We start from the raw sequence: 18,756 nt of genomic DNA on the forward strand, positions 1-18,756 counted from the left end.
CTTGATTCTTAGCAGGATTCATGTATAATTCTTTCTGCTACGAAGAAATAATAATCTTAGTTTACTATTTTAATTGTTGATTTTCATATTCATTTATTTACACGGTGGAAGCTGTCAAGTGTTCTCTTTCTATAATTATGATTCATACATATTACATTCAGAAGAAACAATTAAATCATCAAACCTCATCTGATGTGTATCCTAAACTCTCAAAATTCAGTCAACAAAAAAATTGTGTTTGACTAAAGCATAATTCATGTTTGGTTACAGCACTTCTTTCAGAAACCATCCAGTCTTGTCTGAAGGTATCAGTGGATTTAAAATCCACCATTTCCCTGACAGTGTTACAGAAGTTAATCATCTCCCTTCACTTCTGTTAAAGTCTTTTAAAATGTGAACTTTTACTTCCAGATGGAATCTACTTCTCTTCAGTTTCCATCACTGCTTCTTTTATATTTTTTTTCTGTTAAAGAGCCCTTTTCTATCCAGCACTTTACCCAAGTAAAATGGTTTGAAACTGTAACAAAGTTACAATTGGACCTCCTTCTTGGTAAGCTGTACAGATTGTTCTTCAAGTATTCTGATGTAATAAAAAGGAGGACAGAGGGAACAGAGAAATTATTTCTGGGTTTTTTTTTTTATTTCCTCTAAAAACCCAAGTGCTGTAGCTAAATAGGGTTGCCTCACTGATGCAAGAGTTCCAGCTCTTTCTCTTGTTTCCTCCTGTTATTCCTGGTCTTTGATGCGCTGCCGTTGTTGCTCCTCTTAGGACTTTCCAGTCTAGTTATAGGGCTGATCTGTGATTTCCAGTCCACAACATTTACTGGCATATGGGAGAAGAGCAGCTAGTTAACCTTTCTTTTACCTACAAAATTTGAGATAAAGGTACTTGTTGGAGTCAAATGACATTGATGCCTCTCTAACAGTGATGAGGAAGGCTGGATTATTCTCTTCAGGGTGTTGTTTGGAGCAAATATCTTACCCATCGTGTCAATAAAACAGGAAAAAGCATCAAATAAAACAGAGACCAGAATATTAAGACATCATTATCAAATGCTTCTTTGGTTTGTTTTTTTTTTTTTTGTTTTGAGAATGGCATTTCAGTACTTTTCAAAGAAAAAAACAGATACAAGTATTTTTAAGATCTTTTTCATGACTTACAGATAACAACTACCATTATTGCCAAAATAATGGTATTAAGATCCAGAGGGAAGATATCACTGCATCTGTTAATTTTCCAATAATCTGTAATATTTTTGAATTCTCTCTAGATTTTTAGCAATTCTAGATCTAAAGCCAGCAATCTCCAGCTATAGTAATGCCATGTGATCCATGTGGTCATTCCTCTGACCACAAACCCATAATTTGTAGCTCTTGGTGTCCCTTTATCTGTGGATCTCAGTGATGATGCATGAATTGTGATATCATGGTATACACAAACTTAGAGAGAAGAAATGATTTGTGCTACAGTTTTAACCAAATTGTGATAGAGTGATTCAACCCATGCTTCTTTTCTATCCTAGAGAAGTATGGGGAAATTTCTCAAACACTGAAAATCTTCAAAACACATGGAAAATTCTTAAAATTTTTCTGTGCTGTTGACAGTAGACAAAGACTAGTTTAAATAAAATAAAAGTTCAAATTCTACGTATGGCGTTTGGTAGGACTAATTAACACCACAAATACAATATTGAGGAATAACCAGCAAGTAGTTCAAGAGAAAAGGCTATGGTGGTGTTATCATAAGTATTAAAGATAAAGGAGTGCCATTGGGTGCTGCTGCAAATATCATTTTGGGCTGTATGTACTGGAGTGTAGTATGTAAGTTATATGAAAGAATTGTTTTACTGTACATAAAAATAGTAAAATGTCATCTGGAATACTCTGTTAGGGACTTCGCTTTTCAAGGGGGATATAGATCACCTGGAAAAAATTTCAAGGAGAATAAGAATCATCTAGAAATGAAGACTTCAGAGGAAAAAGTGAAAAGATAGAATACATTTGTGTGATGGAAACTTGAGGGAGAGACAAAGTGAATTATTTTTAATATATAAAGGATTATTGCGAAGAGGAAAGGAACAAATTGTTTCAGTGGAGTTAGAAATGAGCACAAGGAAGAATTATTAGATTCAAATGTTTTCACAAACAAACTTTGTTAATTGACACTGTGCAAAAATTCATTTGATATGGTCCCACTAAAAATCACATTAAGTCATCCGGCTGATTTTCAGAGGTGGTAACATCTTTAGAAATTCATGTTTCTTGTACTTCAGCATGGTATTCAAATGTTCCGTGTATATCCAAAAAACTCTTCCTGTCTTCTCTCAGTTTGGTTCCATGCTGAAACTCTTGTACAGCCATACTTTCAGATTTACAACCTTAATTTCCCTTCTGGCTATCATTGAGAACAAGCAGGAAGAAAGGTTGAATGAGCAGCTTTCTTTTATTTTCTAGGGGTTTTTTAATCTTGTCTTGCAATAAGGCAATTCTAAAAAGCATTCTGGGTTTAGAATTATGCTGAATTTCATTTCATGGTGATCTTGTCAGTCATCTTTTTTCCTTCCTATTTAAGATCTCTAAATAAAAGCTGGACAGACTCCCTTCCTTAATAAGAATGACTCCATTAAAACATATAAAGAATCTAAGACTCGTAATTTCCGTTTTCTTTTCAAGAGAGGAAATAGGGAATACTGTGTCAGTGCAGATATTTTTTGAAATATAGACGATCCCCTAACCTAGCAGCTGCTAAAGGTATACTGTGTAGGAACAGCCTTGATACCTGGACAGGAAAGATCAGTATCAGCTAGGTTTTGTTGCTCATTGTGTACCTTCGTGTAGTGTTACAAAGCAACACTTAATGCTTATGCTTATGCAATATATGCGTGTTAGGGGTAGCGGTCTGAAGATAAACCATGGTCAGAGAAGCGTTTCTAAATTCTCGGGAAGACCTACGCAGTGTATTTCAGTCCCTATTCAAAAGAAGCATTGAGAAAAAGTAATTATTTCATTCTTGTAAATAGTGTTCTGTGAGCACCTCCAGATGTCTGGCAGACCCCACCTGATATCCTTTAAAGAACAGTAAACTAATCTTCAGTGGTTTATATGTACTTCTTAAAGATTTTTATTTATAAGTTGCCATGGAATCCTTCCTTAGTTACATTTTTGGTTTTCTTCCCTTAAAAGAAAAATTAAAAACATTTTCTTATATTTCTCAGTAGTTTTAGTTGTATGATATTTTGTGATCTGTTTTTGATTCTGTTTGTCTTACGTATGCCTAAGTTTAACTAATGAGAATGTTCATTCACAGGAATTACCAGAATTAGAAATATACAGAATAGTTCTTCAGCTACCAGTTGAATACCAACTATTCAGTTAAACCAGTCTGAAAAGATTATTTATTGTGGAACATTCTGTACCAGTGCCTGAATATTTTTTTCTGAAATCGATATCATTTCTTCTAGGCGGCTAAATAACAATGAATTTTCAGTCCTGGAAGCTACTGGAATCTTTAAGAAACTTCCTCAGTTGCGTAAAATGTAAGTGCGACTTCAGTGACCTTGTCTATTCAGATAGCATGTTAGCTCCTTGCTGTGTTTCTCCACCTTTCCTCGTTCTTATCTATAAAAGATTCAGTATATTCTAATCAAAAATCAGGAATGGGTTTAAATTAATCACGGAGGTAGATCAGAGTTGACAGCTCTTCTCTATGGGACCAGGCACTGCCAGTAACAACTTGACGTGGCGTATAGCTCCGGCACCTTCACTGCAGTGTCCAGACAGCTGGGCTGTTACGCAGCCACAGCAGGGAGCTCACAGTATAAGCTGCTCAAAAAAGGTTCCAGTAATCTTTTGTAACTTCCTGTACTACTTTCTAACCAGGCAATTTTGCCTCTTTCAGCACATTCAAGACATGCCTTTGATTCTGTGCTTCATTAAACTGTCATTAGATGAGGGGAATATCAAAATTAAATGACTGAGAAAAAAATGGTTTGATAGCTCATCCATGTAAGTCCATGTTCACAGTTCATGTTCTAAGAGGAGTTTATAATCTTACCAGTCACAGATGTTATTAAAAATAAATCTATGAAAAGCTTTTCTTTCAGTTATGTAAGAGACATATTTGAGGGTACATCATTTAGTTAGGCTTAGTGACTCTGTGCTCAATCTTTTCAGGATTAAATCCAAACATAAATACTAAGTGAAGAAAAATCCAAGTAAAAATAGATCAATGAAAATGATGCACTGCTTTTTTGAATGTAGTCACCAAGTTACTACCATTTGTAAAAGTTCAGTCTACATTACTAGTGACCAAAATCTCAGGGCTAACAATAGTATTACTTAAACTATTGTTAGCCTTATCCAGATCCTTGCTGGCAGCTGTCATGATCACAAATAATTAAATACTTATTACTGATTATTTTTTTTCAGTTAGTAGGCCAAAGATTAAAAAAAAAAAAAAAACACCACCAAAACCCAACTTTGCTTTTGACCTATCCACTTAGTACACCTTCCAACTTCGTATTGGGCTGATACTTAAAAAAAGAACGTAGGAATGTCTGACACAGCAGTGTTCTGGTGCTATACAGTAGATAGCCGGCTCTCTTCATTCCTCAAGGACCTCAGATTAGCCCTTTTTACAGCTACAGAGTGCCTTTAAAATAAATTAAGTACTTGATGCAGCATACATACACATGCACACACACATATCAGTTCTTTGTATTTAAAGAAAATGGGAGCAAGGGAATACTGTCAGTAATTACATATTTTCAGGCTATAAAGGTAGCATAGTAAACATTTCATGTCATCTAAAGCTAGTTTGCTGCTTTTTAGTTAAGGAGTCATTCAAAATGAAAGAAAGAAAAGGAAGAATATTAATCAGTCTCAGTGTAGCTGTCTGCCGGAACTCCCAAGAGCTTTGAAATGTGGATAATTGAGGAGGAACAAAATTGAGAAAACGTTAATGAAAAGTTAACATTTTGAATAATACCGCTCCGTAACTTCCTAATATACTTATCAGTTGTTACAACATTCTTCAATTTAGAGAATAATACAGTGACTGGTTAAGCATGACTGGAAAGCAGTGAAGCAGCGATGTTAGAGGGACACCAATACGAGTGAATTCTATATTTTTGTGGAGCTCATATTTCTTCTGGAGGTTCAAATAGGTGCAAGGTCTTTCTGCACAGATGACATTGAAAAATTGGGGCCTAAATGTTTAATTGATTTGATGGTTCCTCAGTCATAAAGCACACGTATGTACTGCATCACTGATTAGCTATGCAGCATTAATCCTTAAAATATCCCTGTAAAGTAATATCCATGTTACACCGGGAAAAAACAGGATTTTAGGAAACTAAGGGATTGACACAGATAAGCCAGCTGAGATGAGAAATAATGAGTTTCTTGCTTCCAGTCTTGTGCAGCACCTTACAGGAGACTCACAGCTCCACTGTGAAACAAAATGAAAGCGATTATTATATCCTTCATCACAGGCAATGTGTATGTTGAATTACAGCTAGGCTAGAGATTAGTAGTCAGCACTCAAGATTAAGCCACAACTCCTTGTTTTCTATGGCTTAGATAACGGCACCAGATCATTCTGGCAAGCATATGAATTTTCGTTGTGACAAATAGTATCTTGATTTGAACAATTAAAATGCTGTTCTAGAAGCTGCATCAAAGAACATTTGCATTTCTTCCCAACACCATTAATTCCATCAAATAAGAAGTTTTTGGCTTCACTTCATTTTGCGTTGTCTCAGAGCATTTCTAAGAGGTTTTCAAAAATAACTAGTGAATTATAACACTGTTTAGCGTGTAGATAATGTCCTTCTGTAATACGTATAAATAGTTATCTGAAACAAACAGAGCAAAAGGAGGCAAGAATAATATGAAAAATCTTGAGAAAATGTCTGTTGTTGAGTATGTATGCTTTTGTATATAGAGTACATCTACTACCCGTTTGGAATGTGATTTCCATATTTCAACTAAAAGCTATAAACACTAAATATTTTGGCAGTGTTTTAGGTCATCTTCCCACATTTTAATCTGCTTTGCATGTGAATTGCAGCTAAATGAACTCTCTTGCTTATAAACCCTCCTTTTTAACTAATGTCATAAGTGATTAACATTTCATTTGCTGTTTACATTCACACATTTCATTTACATATGTTGCTGTTTATACTGTTTTTTCATATTTGTGTCTACCGAAATGAAATAAAGAAATCAGAGTGGTTAGTTGGGCTGGTACTCATACAGTATCATTTTGTTGTTAATTCATCTAATAATGCTACAAGGACCAAACACATGGAAAAAATACACAGTCACTGACAAGATTCAAAATTATGAAAAGATGTTTTTGTGTGGCAGCAGCACGGACTAGGTAATTGCCATTATTTAAAAACATCTTCCAATGATTATTTTAAAAATCTTTACTACTTTATTAGCAGGGCATTGAGTTTTGCTTTTATTAGTTTGAAGTTGAACAATACATTTGTTACTTTTACACAGTAACTCAGTATCTTGAAATCTATACAGTCTGCAGAATTTAACAGTTTATATATAGGGTATTTGAAAAGAAAACGTGTTTTTCTCTGCCTCTGTTAATGTGTAATAGAAACCTGAGCAATAACAAGATTACCGATATCGAAGAAGGAGCGTTTGACGGAGCCTCTGGTGTGAATGAACTATTGCTCACAAGCAATCGTCTGGAAAGTGTTCGACACAAAATGTTCAAAGGACTAGAAAGTCTCAAAACACTGTAAGTGTAATTATTTGAGTGGTTTTATTCTTTCTGCCACGTATTTTTTAAAGTAATACTCTATCTAAAACCTTTGCTTTTGGAGGATTAGCTATGGATTATTCAAGTTTATCTTAGTTTTTGTTCCTATTTTTACAAAAAGTTTATCAGAAATTATATTAATTCATTAATTATTAATTATGGATATAATGTAGCTGAAATTCTTGTTGTGGTTACTTGACTACAGAAATAATGAGTCCTCTAAAACGATGAAGCGGTTGAGAGTGGATAAACATCCAACTGCAGCAATAGGAATGGGAATAATCATCTGCTTTAAAGTAACACAATTTTGCATGGGAATTACACATTTTACGTAATGGAGTCTGATTTAGTGCAGCTCAACCATTACTGGGAATTTTGCTAGAGGAAAAAATTATTCTGGTGGATATTGAAATGTGGGAAATTATTCTCAGTCCTAAGTAATTTTAATGTCATTTCAACAGTGAAGGGAGGAGTAAAGGCACTATAGCTCAAACTCATTTCATTCTTTCCATGAAGGCAGTTTAGCTCTTTCCACTAAAAAAAAATGTTTATACAATCCACAGCTTCTTGGCCTTCTTCAGAGGGCCTGTCCTTCTGATCAGCAAAGCAGAGCCAAGACTAAATGGTCTTTGGGGCTCCAGCTGTCTATAGACGTTAGGTATTTTTAATAAATTAGGCCTATAATTTCTAACTTTGCATTTAAAGCTGCTAAAATTGTTAGAAGCAGCTATTCTTAGACAAAAGTGTGAGGAAAAAAATACTCCTCTATTGATGAACAGGTAGGAAAACAGCAAACTTCAAAGCCCTTACAATTTACAGAAATATGACAGATTTTGGAATAGGTGTTTCTTGATTAGTAGTCTGAAATTTTTACTAAATCTTAGAGTCATGCAGAGAAGGAGTCAGGGTAGCCTGATTTCATTTAATTGAAATGCTTGAGAATGCAGTCGAAGTGGTTTCCAGAATTTATCATAAGAAAACTCAGGTTGAAGGGGCCTCAGGAGGAGGTCAGCGGCTACCACCTTCTGCTCCATCAGAATAGCAGTTCTGGAGTCATAAGGCTTGGAAACATGAAGAAGGGGCTGCTGTGTATCTCTGATTTGGGTAATTTCAATCAGTTTAATTTGTTGTCAATTAACGAACTCATAATTACTGATTCTGGTATTGAAAGGAACAAAAAAATGCAAATTATTAGGGGAAACACCCTTTGCCTCTTGTGAAACCTCTCCACGCCCCCTTTCTGTTTTCCAGTCCCCTCCACACACACTGCACTCTGTCCCTTCAGTGAGGGGACGGGCGGCACAGGGGTCACTGCGCTGTGGTCCCTTTGGACTCGTACCTCTTGGCCCTTGCTCGGGCCACCACTTCAGCTCCAGCCCCTGGCTGGGGCTAAGCTGAGAAATGCCGGTCCTTCCTTTCTCAGGATGCTGAGGAGCAACCGGGTGAGCTGTGTGGGAAACGACAGCTTCACGGGCCTGAGCTCAGTCCGCCTGCTCTCCCTGTACGACAACCAGATCACCACCGTGGCACCCGGCTCCTTCGATACACTGCATTCGCTCTCTACGTTGTGAGTCGTGTTTTACCTTACCCAAATTTAAACCTCTAAGGTTTTGGGGACATTTCTGTTAATCGTTTACTGTATAATTTCATGGCGTGAGGTAAACTTAAGGGAAAAAAAGAGTTCATAGAGGGGTTTTTGAGAAAGTTTATTTTCTGGACCATCTTGGACACATCAATGGTGCCCTTTGATGCAGCATTAGAATGGTTTCCAGAAGTGCCTGAAAAGACAGGAAGAATGTCCTGCTCACCTCCCTTGCTGAAGCTCTCTGATCTGAGCCAGGGTAGAAACCCACATTTTGGGTAGGCATTGCGCAGTCATGGCTGGTTGAATCACCACGTTGTCTGTCTTTTTGCCCTGTGCCATCCAATTATCTTAAATTTCCTCAGCCTACTGAGGATCTTAATTCGTATATGTTTTATAATGAAGCTTCAGTCTCATTTTCTATAAAAAGAAGCATCCCTTTTTATATTTAAATGCGATGTAATTTAAGGGAAGGGAAAACGGTGAGTGAAGCAGCCGCTCAGTTTACGGAAGAAATGCTTTTTGTAGGTAGCATCATTCAGGAAAGTACTTAATCCCCCTTTTACATAAAAAGTGACACTTTGCACCAAGTGACTAATTTGTGCATATTAAGGATGACATGTTTATAAATAATGGAGTTGTCGATAGGTTTGTGCTGAAGTAAGGAGATGCCAAAAGTAGTGAGACTTCTAGAAGTAAATTCATTTTTATAACTGGCATGTAATCAACTTAGCTGTCACTTCAGATAGGAAACTTATTCTCTGGAGCAAATAAAAGATGGAAATCTTGAGATGACAAATTAATGGAATAGCTGTTGTCAGGTTAAAGCTAATAATGTAATGTAATCGGCCTTCATCTCTATATGAAATTATTGCATTATCAGTACAGAGTGGCTTGACAACAAGTCAGGTCTTTGACAGTTTTAAATTATTTCTAAATGAGTTCTACCAAGATTCACCGCACAGAGCCTAAATTACAGCTTTCACCTATGGTATGTACATAGTATTGTTTGAAGAACGATATTTAAGCTTAGCTTTTTGAAAAATAGAACTAGAATAATTAGGATGAAAAAACGGTGTCATCTGAAGTAAACTTTCCTGTGGTTCTCAGAAACCTCTTGGCCAATCCCTTCAACTGCAACTGCCATCTCGCGTGGCTTGGAGACTGGCTAAGGAAGAAACGCATAGTGACGGGGAACCCTCGCTGCCAAAAACCGTACTTCCTCAAAGAGATTCCCATCCAGGATGTGGCAATTCAGGATTTTACATGTGATGATGGTAAGAAAATTATATTTGAACTTTTTAGAATTTCAGCTTTCGTATGTATAACTGCATGATTCCCATAGGTCCCAAAGTGGTTTCCTTTAAATAGCTTCACCTGCGCTTCATGCTCAGTTTCTATGTCAGTTTAAAAGTCCGTCACCCATTTTTGTGGGTGATCAGCAAGCACACGGCTATTGTATACATGTTTTCCAAAGTTTTTCTTGCCTATGTTCAATACTGTAAATCATAATATAGAGATAATATAAAAATTAAATAAACTGATCAAATGATGTAGTTCAGACAAGAGTAGTTTCAAATGCTGATGCTTGAATCAAGAACTCTTTCAGGTTACTTGATCAACTAACGTGCCATTTTGCTTAGTTTGTGACTTCCTCAACACAATAAAAAAAGAAGTCTGCTATCTTGCATCTCTGTTACACGTCCATTTATTGCATTACTAGTTTGTCAATTTTCAAGGCTGTACCTTTTCTTTAAAAAGCCTCTGTTTATTTTTAATAATCTCTTAATTTTGAAAATCAGCATATTTGCTTTATTATCTTTAATTTTAAGTTTTGTTCTTTCTTTAATGATCTTTGTTTCCATATAGTAGAATTTTTACCTAGTAAAACAGCATTGTACTAAATAAAGTGTCACTTGAAATGTAAATTCTTGGAGCGGTATTTTACAGAGATGACTTAATGTTTTCCCTACCTAGAGATATCATAATGCAGAAATGTCATGTTTGCTTGTACGAATTCCAGGTGGGATATTATGGCTAATACTGAAGTGACATTTGTATAGCAAGCTTAGCATCTGTTTGTTTTTATTACCCAGGAAATGATGACAATAGTTGCTCTCCACTGTCCCGCTGTCCTGCAGAATGTACTTGTCTAGACACAGTAGTTCGCTGCAGCAACAAAGGCCTAAAAGCTTTGCCTAAAGGCATCCCAAAAGATGTAACTGAACTGTAAGTGGCACACTTTTCACTTTTATGAAAATCAATGTCAGTTTTATATTGTCAGGTTTAAGAACGAGGGGAGAAGAAAATGAAGAATTAGATTTAGGAGATCAGTTGAAATTAATATACAGCTTTACAGACTTACACGGTATCTTGAGAACTTTTGAGGTTAAGTTTGAATTAGCAATGCTCTGTAAGTCCCAAAACACTCTAAGAGCTACCTGTTACTGGAAAGTTTTAAAAATACATGTATATAAAACTGTAATCACCCTCAGAATTTATATCCCCAACACTGAACCATCATATAACTGAACGTGGATGTCCTGTAACAATGGGTTAAATTATGGGCAACAGTGAATCTGGTTAATCGATGGTCACTCTTTAGAAAGGAATGAAGAATTTCTGTTATATGAAAAAGCGAAAAGCAAATAACCTATTAATGTGTTTGCATATTTTCATAATGAACATGGGTTTGTGGTCTTTCAAAAAGACTGATTCTAATAGGAAGTCTTACTTTTCATATAGTCAGTCTTGCACAATCTGGGATATTTTATTAATATCTTGATAAGTTTTTATGTGAGAAAAATGGTTAAGATTACATTTTATGAAAAGATACAATCTGAATATGCAGATGGACAGTAACATTGATATAAAAAAGAGCTTGCTACCTCACATACTGTTTGAAGATAAGAACTGAATAAGCTACTCATAATAGTAGATAAGTCAATTTTTATTCATTATGAAGGGGAAAATATAAACCTACAAATTGTGTTATTAACCTGTTTTGAATCTTGAACAGATAGGTCACAATATTGAAAGAAATAGATAGAAATTATTGACAAGAAAAAAAGTTGGGCTTGTGTTACATGTGGCCAGTATTTAATATTAAATTACTAATCTTTCATAACGACTGATTAATGGAGTGCTTTTTCAGAAGACATCATAACTGTATATCTTAAGTCACTAAAACAGTTTTATTGTTTTACCATTTGGTATTATATAAAAGAGTCTGAAATGTCCACCACTAGTTTGCTGCTTAATAGCATCCAAAAGGCTTTCGTCATGACTGAAGAGAAATTATTAAGAACTCAAATTAGCATACAGCTATATAAACCTATAACTTACTTCATTAGGTTTTGGTGGTGTTTTTTTTTTTCTTGAGTAGAAGATGACTTAATTAAATGTAATCTGGCCTAATAAATACAATTTGACAATTTAAAGGCATCAATTCAATGTAAAATTAAGCAGCTAAAGAGAGATACTTTTGGAATTGCAAGTGGAACCCTGACTGTGACTGAAAACTCATTTGTGTACAATTTTGTATGCTTTAATTAGTGTCTAAGCATGCAATTTAGCATATTTTTCAAAAGGATAATGGAGATGGTTCCTGGTAGCACTTGCATACTGATTGATTCTTCATGTTCATTTGCATTCATGACCCTTCCAAGATGTACTCTTGGTGTGTTTTATAAAATATCTTAATAGTTGCTTCATTTGAACAAGGAGGAATTTTTATCAGCCAAGTGGATACTTGTAGTACTTCAATTCTAATGAAGCTAAAGCAATATATCCTAATTTATCTGTTGCTAAAAGAATTTTCTCAGAATACTTACTCCTTCAAAAAGTTTAAGTGTTGTTGGTTTCTTTTTTAATAATTAAGTAACATGAGCCCATGCTCCATTCACCAGCATTTATGTAATGCCATTAACATACCGTAAACATAAAACTTCTTGAGACGTATATTTTGGATTTGGCAAGCAGCCCTAAGGAAGGCATGGTCCAAGGGAAGAAAAAAAAAAAGAAAGAAAAAGCTTTTTGATTAGATGTAGATAGTTATTTCATTAAACTTAACTGTGTTTCAGCCCATCCATTTAGTCAAGAGTTTCCAAAGATGCTGCAGCGTACTCAAAGACATTAAGCTCAAAATTAATCTAAGAATAGCTGCTCTTAACTCAAGTGTGTTCCAAGTATTTGGATGGCTAAAGTATCTTCTTTGTATAGGGAAAATGAGGGTGTAGTTTTTACTTGGGTTCCAGGAGACAAAAGTAATACCACCAAGCAGCAAGTCATTTGCTCTAGTTGAGAAACTAAAGACCTTTAATCTTCCTGCCAGTCTCTGCTCTATTTCAGAGAATCAGGTAAATTCAGCACTTACTACCACCTCCAAACTACTTGCCCATGTTACGTGAAGAGCCAGTCCACTTGCACTTTGTACTGACTGGCTGGACACTGGAAACTTTTTAGGCAAGGCTTGTTACCTTCGTTCGCCTGTAACTCCTGTTACGCCTCTAACGCCTGTGACTGGTACAGGTTGATGGCTCTGTACCTGTTAACTCTAAGGATGAACAAGTCTGTTACTGAGAATTATGAGCATGGAAGAAGAGCAAGCAATGTAATTAATACAGGAGGAATATAATACAAAGAGGGAAAAAAAAATATCTAACTTTTCTCATGAAGGGTAATTGATTACTGTCTTTAGTCCCTAACATACTCCATAGGAACTGGCTTGTAGAATGTCATGCTTGATGTATCATGAAATAAACAGGAAGAAATTAGGGAAGATGGCCTGAACTGCAGGCATGACAAATTAATTTGCTGTTAGAGCTTGGACCAGCCCTCGCTGTTTCTACTGTAAAGGACTAACTCTGCAATGTCAGGGTCTGTTTCTATTTACAATAGCTCAAAATCCACACTTAATGTTACTTGCAGAATTCAGATTTACTTTTCAGCTGTAGGTGTGTGTGAAGCAGAGATGATAAAGACCTTTTTTTGCAGTCTTTACAAAATAGTAGAAAGTACTATGTAAGAGTTGGTTGTTATTACTGTTACTTCATAATATTCAGAATATCTGATACAATAGCATTTGGATCTTAGGCTACAGGTCTTCAATTGTGTGTCTAAAAACCGAAATTTGTATGCAAGGTTTCTTATAAATGGAAACATTACATGTTCATTACTACTTTTACTGTTGGATTCTAAGATTAGTGAATGAAGATGGTACTGTTTTAATGAAAAACATCATGCTCTATGTTTTATTTTTCTATTTTAGTTATTTGGATGGAAATCAGTTTACCCTTGTTCCAAAAGAGCTCTCCAACTACAAGCATTTAACACTCATGTAAGTAGTTTTAGAGCAACATTCTCTACTGAAATGAAAAAAAAACCAAACCAAACCAAAATACCCAAGTCCATTATACCTGGTTTTAGTTATAAGAGAAAAAAAACATAAAATGTATTGTATTTTTTAGCAAATAGGATACCCAACCATATTTTATAATGGAGGATGTTTTATTCTACTTATCACATCCTACATATAATATACTTAGTTGGATTTCCTTCCAGTGGTTCCATCACAAACAAGCAGAAATTACAGTTAACCTGAAAAGAGATGTATGATCGTAAAAAGTTGGGGTAATTAGGGTGAGGTGTTAGGGGAATACAGCATTTTGTTACGCTTCACCCCGTGGTATGCTTCACAAAGGAATGGCACATAGTGTTGCAACACTTGAGTGTAACCCCTTCTGTTTCTCCCACAATATACGGTCTAACGACTCAAGAAGAGAGCTTCTCTACAACACCTTACTCCCACCTCTGTTGCTGACTCACTCTGTGATTTGAGGCAAATCACTACCTGCTCTTAAAATTTATTACCTCTACTTCATGAATGATTTGCTTATGATTTCTGAACCTCTTAAGAGTACAGTGAGAGAAACAGGAACGTGTTGATGTAAATGGCTGTAATTCCATGGCCTTTGTTAGGACTATAAAAATTTATACCAGCTGAGGTTGAGCTGTGTAACATTCTGAAAGCAGTTTGTGGTTTCATTATAATCAGAATAAAAAGTGGAAGGGAGTAACAAAATCCCTTAAATTTAGAGCTTTGCTGCAAAAATTGAAAATGGTTTGGCATTCAAAAACAAGAACTTGATTTCCTTTTATTTACCTCATGCTAGACAAAAGTGGTCGTGGTCACAAATTTAGAAAAAATGTGTTTCCAAAACTTCTTGTATTTTGCAAACAACATCAGGAAAATTCCTATAGGAAATATTTGTGGATTGTTTAAGGAAGTTATACAAGGTCTAACTTGCAGCACACAGAAAATACAAACTTTGGAACCTCAGTACAAGAAGTAAGTGTATAGATTGGACTGTGAGCAGTAACAGTATTGGCGGAGACTAGATATACGTCTAGAGATTAGGTTAATTAGAGGCATAGTGACAAGGCTACCATCACAGAAATTAGGTACTCACGGTCTATTTTTGACAAATACAGCCAGAAATCATATAACTTTACCTCCTAATCAGAAAATACACCCAATCAATTTAGCAGACAAATGTGATGCACTAAATTATAGATGAACAGTAAATACAATGCAAATAAGATGAGTATTAACAGTCTCTATTTATAAGACCTGTGGGGCACATTATTGTAATCTCTTCTGAATGTATCCTCATACTGCTGTTCTGAAGTTGAGAATGTTCCTCATCTGTGTTTGGAAAACCAAAACGCTATGCATAGTTCTTCTGTGGCCAAACAAGGAATTACACACAAGTCTCCCAAATTCCAGATTAACAAGGAAAATGGTTTATTTCTAACTTTTTCTGTCTCTTTTGAATAGATTTCTCTGTTGTACTCACCTACTATGTTTATTATTATGAGTCAGTGGTCTTACATGCTTTAATGAAATTTCAAGCAGAGAAATCCGTATATTGCATAGCTATTCAACAATACTCTTAAGTTGAAATATCAAGGTCCCCTCGGAAACAAATGCTGTATTTCACCACAAAATACAGTAAACAATAGTGAAATAGTCAACATAAAATGAAAACTAAAGCACAATATGAGAATAAAGAACTAGCAGTATTCACATTTAATACAGCAACTTCAAAGCTTCTTTGAAGCTACCATCTTTGAAGCTACCAGCGTACCACTCCAGCTTCCATCATACTTATGCTTAGGATTTTGTTCATTAGAATATCGAACAACAAGAAAGATGTTAAGGTTTTCTGTATAAATCTTAGATAGTGTTCTTTATAATAATAGCTGTGGGCTTTGATGTTGTCAGCATATAAGTGTTAAGTAGAGTATTAGATGATATTTACTCAGGTGTCATTAGGGACATGACTAGAATGATTTCCACTTTAAAACATCACTTTCATTTCTATACTTGGGTTCCTGTAGGATTGCATTATTAACTCAGGAGCATGATGGACATTGCTGTTGTATAAGAATGCATTGCGCTGCTTTTTCATCTGTGTTGAAATGAAAATGCTTTTCATTGATCAAGCCTAACACTTGCTGGGCTTGTATATGGCATGTGAGAATAAAAATATCTGCTGCTTTATATATTGATACCAATGATGATACTACTTCTACTAATAAAAATAATGTGTCTGTCAGTTTAACTTACAGTGTTTCAGGACTGGGGCAGTCATTTTAAGGTCTGAATTTCTGAATTTATTTTTTATAGAGATTTAAGTAACAACAGAATCAGCACTCTTTCTAATCAGAGCTTCAGCAACATGACTCAGCTGCTCACCTTGTAAGTTTAAACATGTAACAGTGACTTTTTGGAAGCATTACAGTATTTTTTTTTTTGTCGTGGAAAGAAAGGACATTTAGTTTGTATTAAAGCTTGCTTGTTGTGGAGGCTGTAAAATAACTTGTTTCCTAACTACCTATGTGTGCAAAAGCTGGTTTTGGTCGTGCTCTGCATTTTGTTTACTGAATGGCTGGTATACTTGCTGACAGTATTTTATATATTTTCAGAATTCTTAGTTACAACCGCTTGAGGTGTATCCCTGCACGGACTTTTGATGGGTTGAAATCACTTAGGCTGTTGTAAGTATTATTTTTCTACCCATTGCTATTTTCCAGAGTTTTAATTTGTGTACAGCAGATAGCAAATCTGTAGGAAATTACTAGGTTTTCAAACCTATCAGGTATTTGAGAAGTGATAATTACGTACCCTTAAAAATCTAAGTGGCTTATTTCTGGGGAATTATATTCTCAAAATGCTGCACAAGAAGTTATGTGACCCTGGACAACATTGTATATACAGACATAGGCTTTTTACTTTTCTGCTTTTTAATCGTGGCTGTATTTCTTTTTTGTGTTATGTTCTTCCTTGTTACAGGTATTAAAGTCTAACAAAAATGCCGTATGCATAAATTCCTAAGTGTATATGAGAGGATTTTGCAGTTGAATTTTGAATATTTGTATTCCAATGATAAATTTCTTTCTTTCTTGTTTCATTTAATATGGGAGTATTTCCAAATCCATTACATCATGGTTAACTATTGAAAATCAATAATATTACTTTTTGCTTCCAAGAAATCTTTCCATTTTACCACTAGGAAAAACATGGTTGAAAGAGCACAAAAAGGGACAAAGGAAAATAAAGAACAGTCAGTCTAGTTTACTGCTTCCCTTTGCCATTAAGAAAAAAAAAACTGCAAAAATTCATTCTCAAAAGTCCCCAGCAGAACATGTAATTTTTGCCCCCATTTGGGTAGTTTATAACTATTCAATAGCTTAGTTGGCTTAAGTATCTCAAGCGTGGTATTATTTAAGTCTGCTCACGTAACTTCAATTATTTTATATAAATATGGATAATTTCAAGAACCATAATTGTATGTGTGTTAGATAAAAATGTAACTGAATGGATTTATAGAAAAAGGAGATATATTTTTGTGCAGGTTTGCTTCAAGGGAGATAACACGAGTCCCAGTATTGTTGCTCAATAAGGTCTTTAGTTCTTTAACTTTACTATCAATTTAGGGCAACAACCTTAATACTTATATTAGTGAACAGTCAATGCCTGTATTTTCCATTAATCCATGAAAGATTAAAAAAATGTATGAACATACTTAATGGGAATTTCAGGGAATTGCTGAAAAAATCAGAAATACTAACTTTTCTGCTACCCCTAAATCCAGCCGTTACTTTGCAGAAGTGTGACTACTTTTAGCAACCTTTATTCTTTCGGTTTAAAATAATTGTATTATTAATATTTCCTAGGAAAAATCAGGATGAAAAAATCAAATGACGAGTAGGCTGCCAGTTAGAGCTTAAAAAAATCACAACATCTGGAAACACTGAGGACTGGAAGAAAAAAAAATGTGAAAAGCTGAAAACTGTTAACAGAAGATGAAATTTGCAAATTTAACCTGCTGATTTTTATACTTATATATTATTCTGCTTGTTTTCTTTTTAAGGTCTTTACATGGCAATGATATTTCTGTTGTTCCTGAAGGAGCTTTTAATGATCTTTCAGCTTTATCACACCTGTGAGTATTTAGATGTACTTTTTATGGCATGTTTAGCAAATTTCATATAGTTGAACTAAGCCAAAATGCAAAGGTCGGCTCTGGAACAAGCTCATGCATCAGTCCAGGCTGGGGACTGGCCAGAGAGGTAGCAGCTCCGGAGAAAAATCCTGGGCCTCCTGGTGGGCAGCAAATTAAACGTGTCTGCCATGTGCCCTTGTGGCAATGAAAGATAAAGATGCTCTGTGCTGAATTAGAAACCGAGCAGCCAGGTGACTGAGGACAGTGGTCACTCACTCCCTTCTGCTTGGCCCTCCTAAGGCCACATCTGGTATATGTGGTCAGTTTCTCCAGTACAAAGCAGATGTGTATGAAGCAAAGCAAATCCAGGATAGGGGCAAGCACGGTGGGGAAGTGGCTGGATCCTATGAGCTGTGAGGAGAGGCTAAAGGCTATTTAGCCTGGAGAAGGAGATGCCAAGGAGGGACCTAATAGTCTTTAAGCCTCTAAGGGGATTAGAGCAATGATGGAGACAGATTTTTCTTAGAAGTGCGCAGTGAAGAATAAGAGTCAAGAATCACAAGCTGCAACAAAGAAAGTTTGAACATAATGAAAAACTCTTCACTGTGAGTGTGGTTCAGCGTTGGAACGAACAGGTTGCCCAAAGACGCAGAAGAATCTCCATCCCTGGAGATTTTCAGAGCTCAGCTGGACACAGCCCTGAGCAATCCCGCCTCTGACTTTGAAGTGGGCCCTGCTTTGTGCAGGAGGTGAGACTAGATGACCTCCAGAGCGCCTTAAATTATCCTATGATTCTGTGTCAGCTAAGTTGACATTAAATACATGGCATCTGATTTCAGAACATAATTTGAGGCAATACTTTTCCTGATTTTAATTTGCAGTGG

At 35.6% G+C, this 18,756-nt stretch overlaps 1 protein-coding gene across 6 annotated transcripts in view; it reads left to right on the forward strand.

Moving 5' to 3' along the window:
- The window catches only part of SLIT2 (slit guidance ligand 2), a 265,875-nt gene that overhangs the window by 201,993 nt on the left and 45,126 nt on the right, over nucleotides 1-18,756 (forward strand). For 5 of the 6 annotated variants that reach the window (XM_074587691.1, XM_074587692.1, XM_074587697.1 and 2 more), the window contains 9 exons: nucleotides 3,462-3,536; nucleotides 6,617-6,760; nucleotides 8,205-8,348; nucleotides 9,474-9,640; nucleotides 10,460-10,592; nucleotides 13,633-13,701; nucleotides 16,054-16,125; nucleotides 16,353-16,424; nucleotides 17,801-17,872. In XM_074587691.1, the coding sequence (XP_074443792.1) occupies nucleotides 3,462-3,536; nucleotides 6,617-6,760; nucleotides 8,205-8,348; nucleotides 9,474-9,640; nucleotides 10,460-10,592; nucleotides 13,633-13,701; nucleotides 16,054-16,125; nucleotides 16,353-16,424; nucleotides 17,801-17,872 (948 nt within the window). The remainder of the gene's footprint in view (nucleotides 1-3,461; nucleotides 3,537-6,616; nucleotides 6,761-8,204; nucleotides 8,349-9,473; nucleotides 9,641-10,459; nucleotides 10,593-13,632; nucleotides 13,702-16,053; nucleotides 16,126-16,352; nucleotides 16,425-17,800; nucleotides 17,873-18,756) is intronic. The other variant, XM_074587696.1, reaches the window with a different exon arrangement.

This window comes from Larus michahellis, chromosome 5 (assembly GCF_964199755.1).
Source record: "Larus michahellis chromosome 5, bLarMic1.1, whole genome shotgun sequence".
Lineage (NCBI taxonomy): Eukaryota > Metazoa > Chordata > Aves > Charadriiformes > Laridae > Larus > Larus michahellis.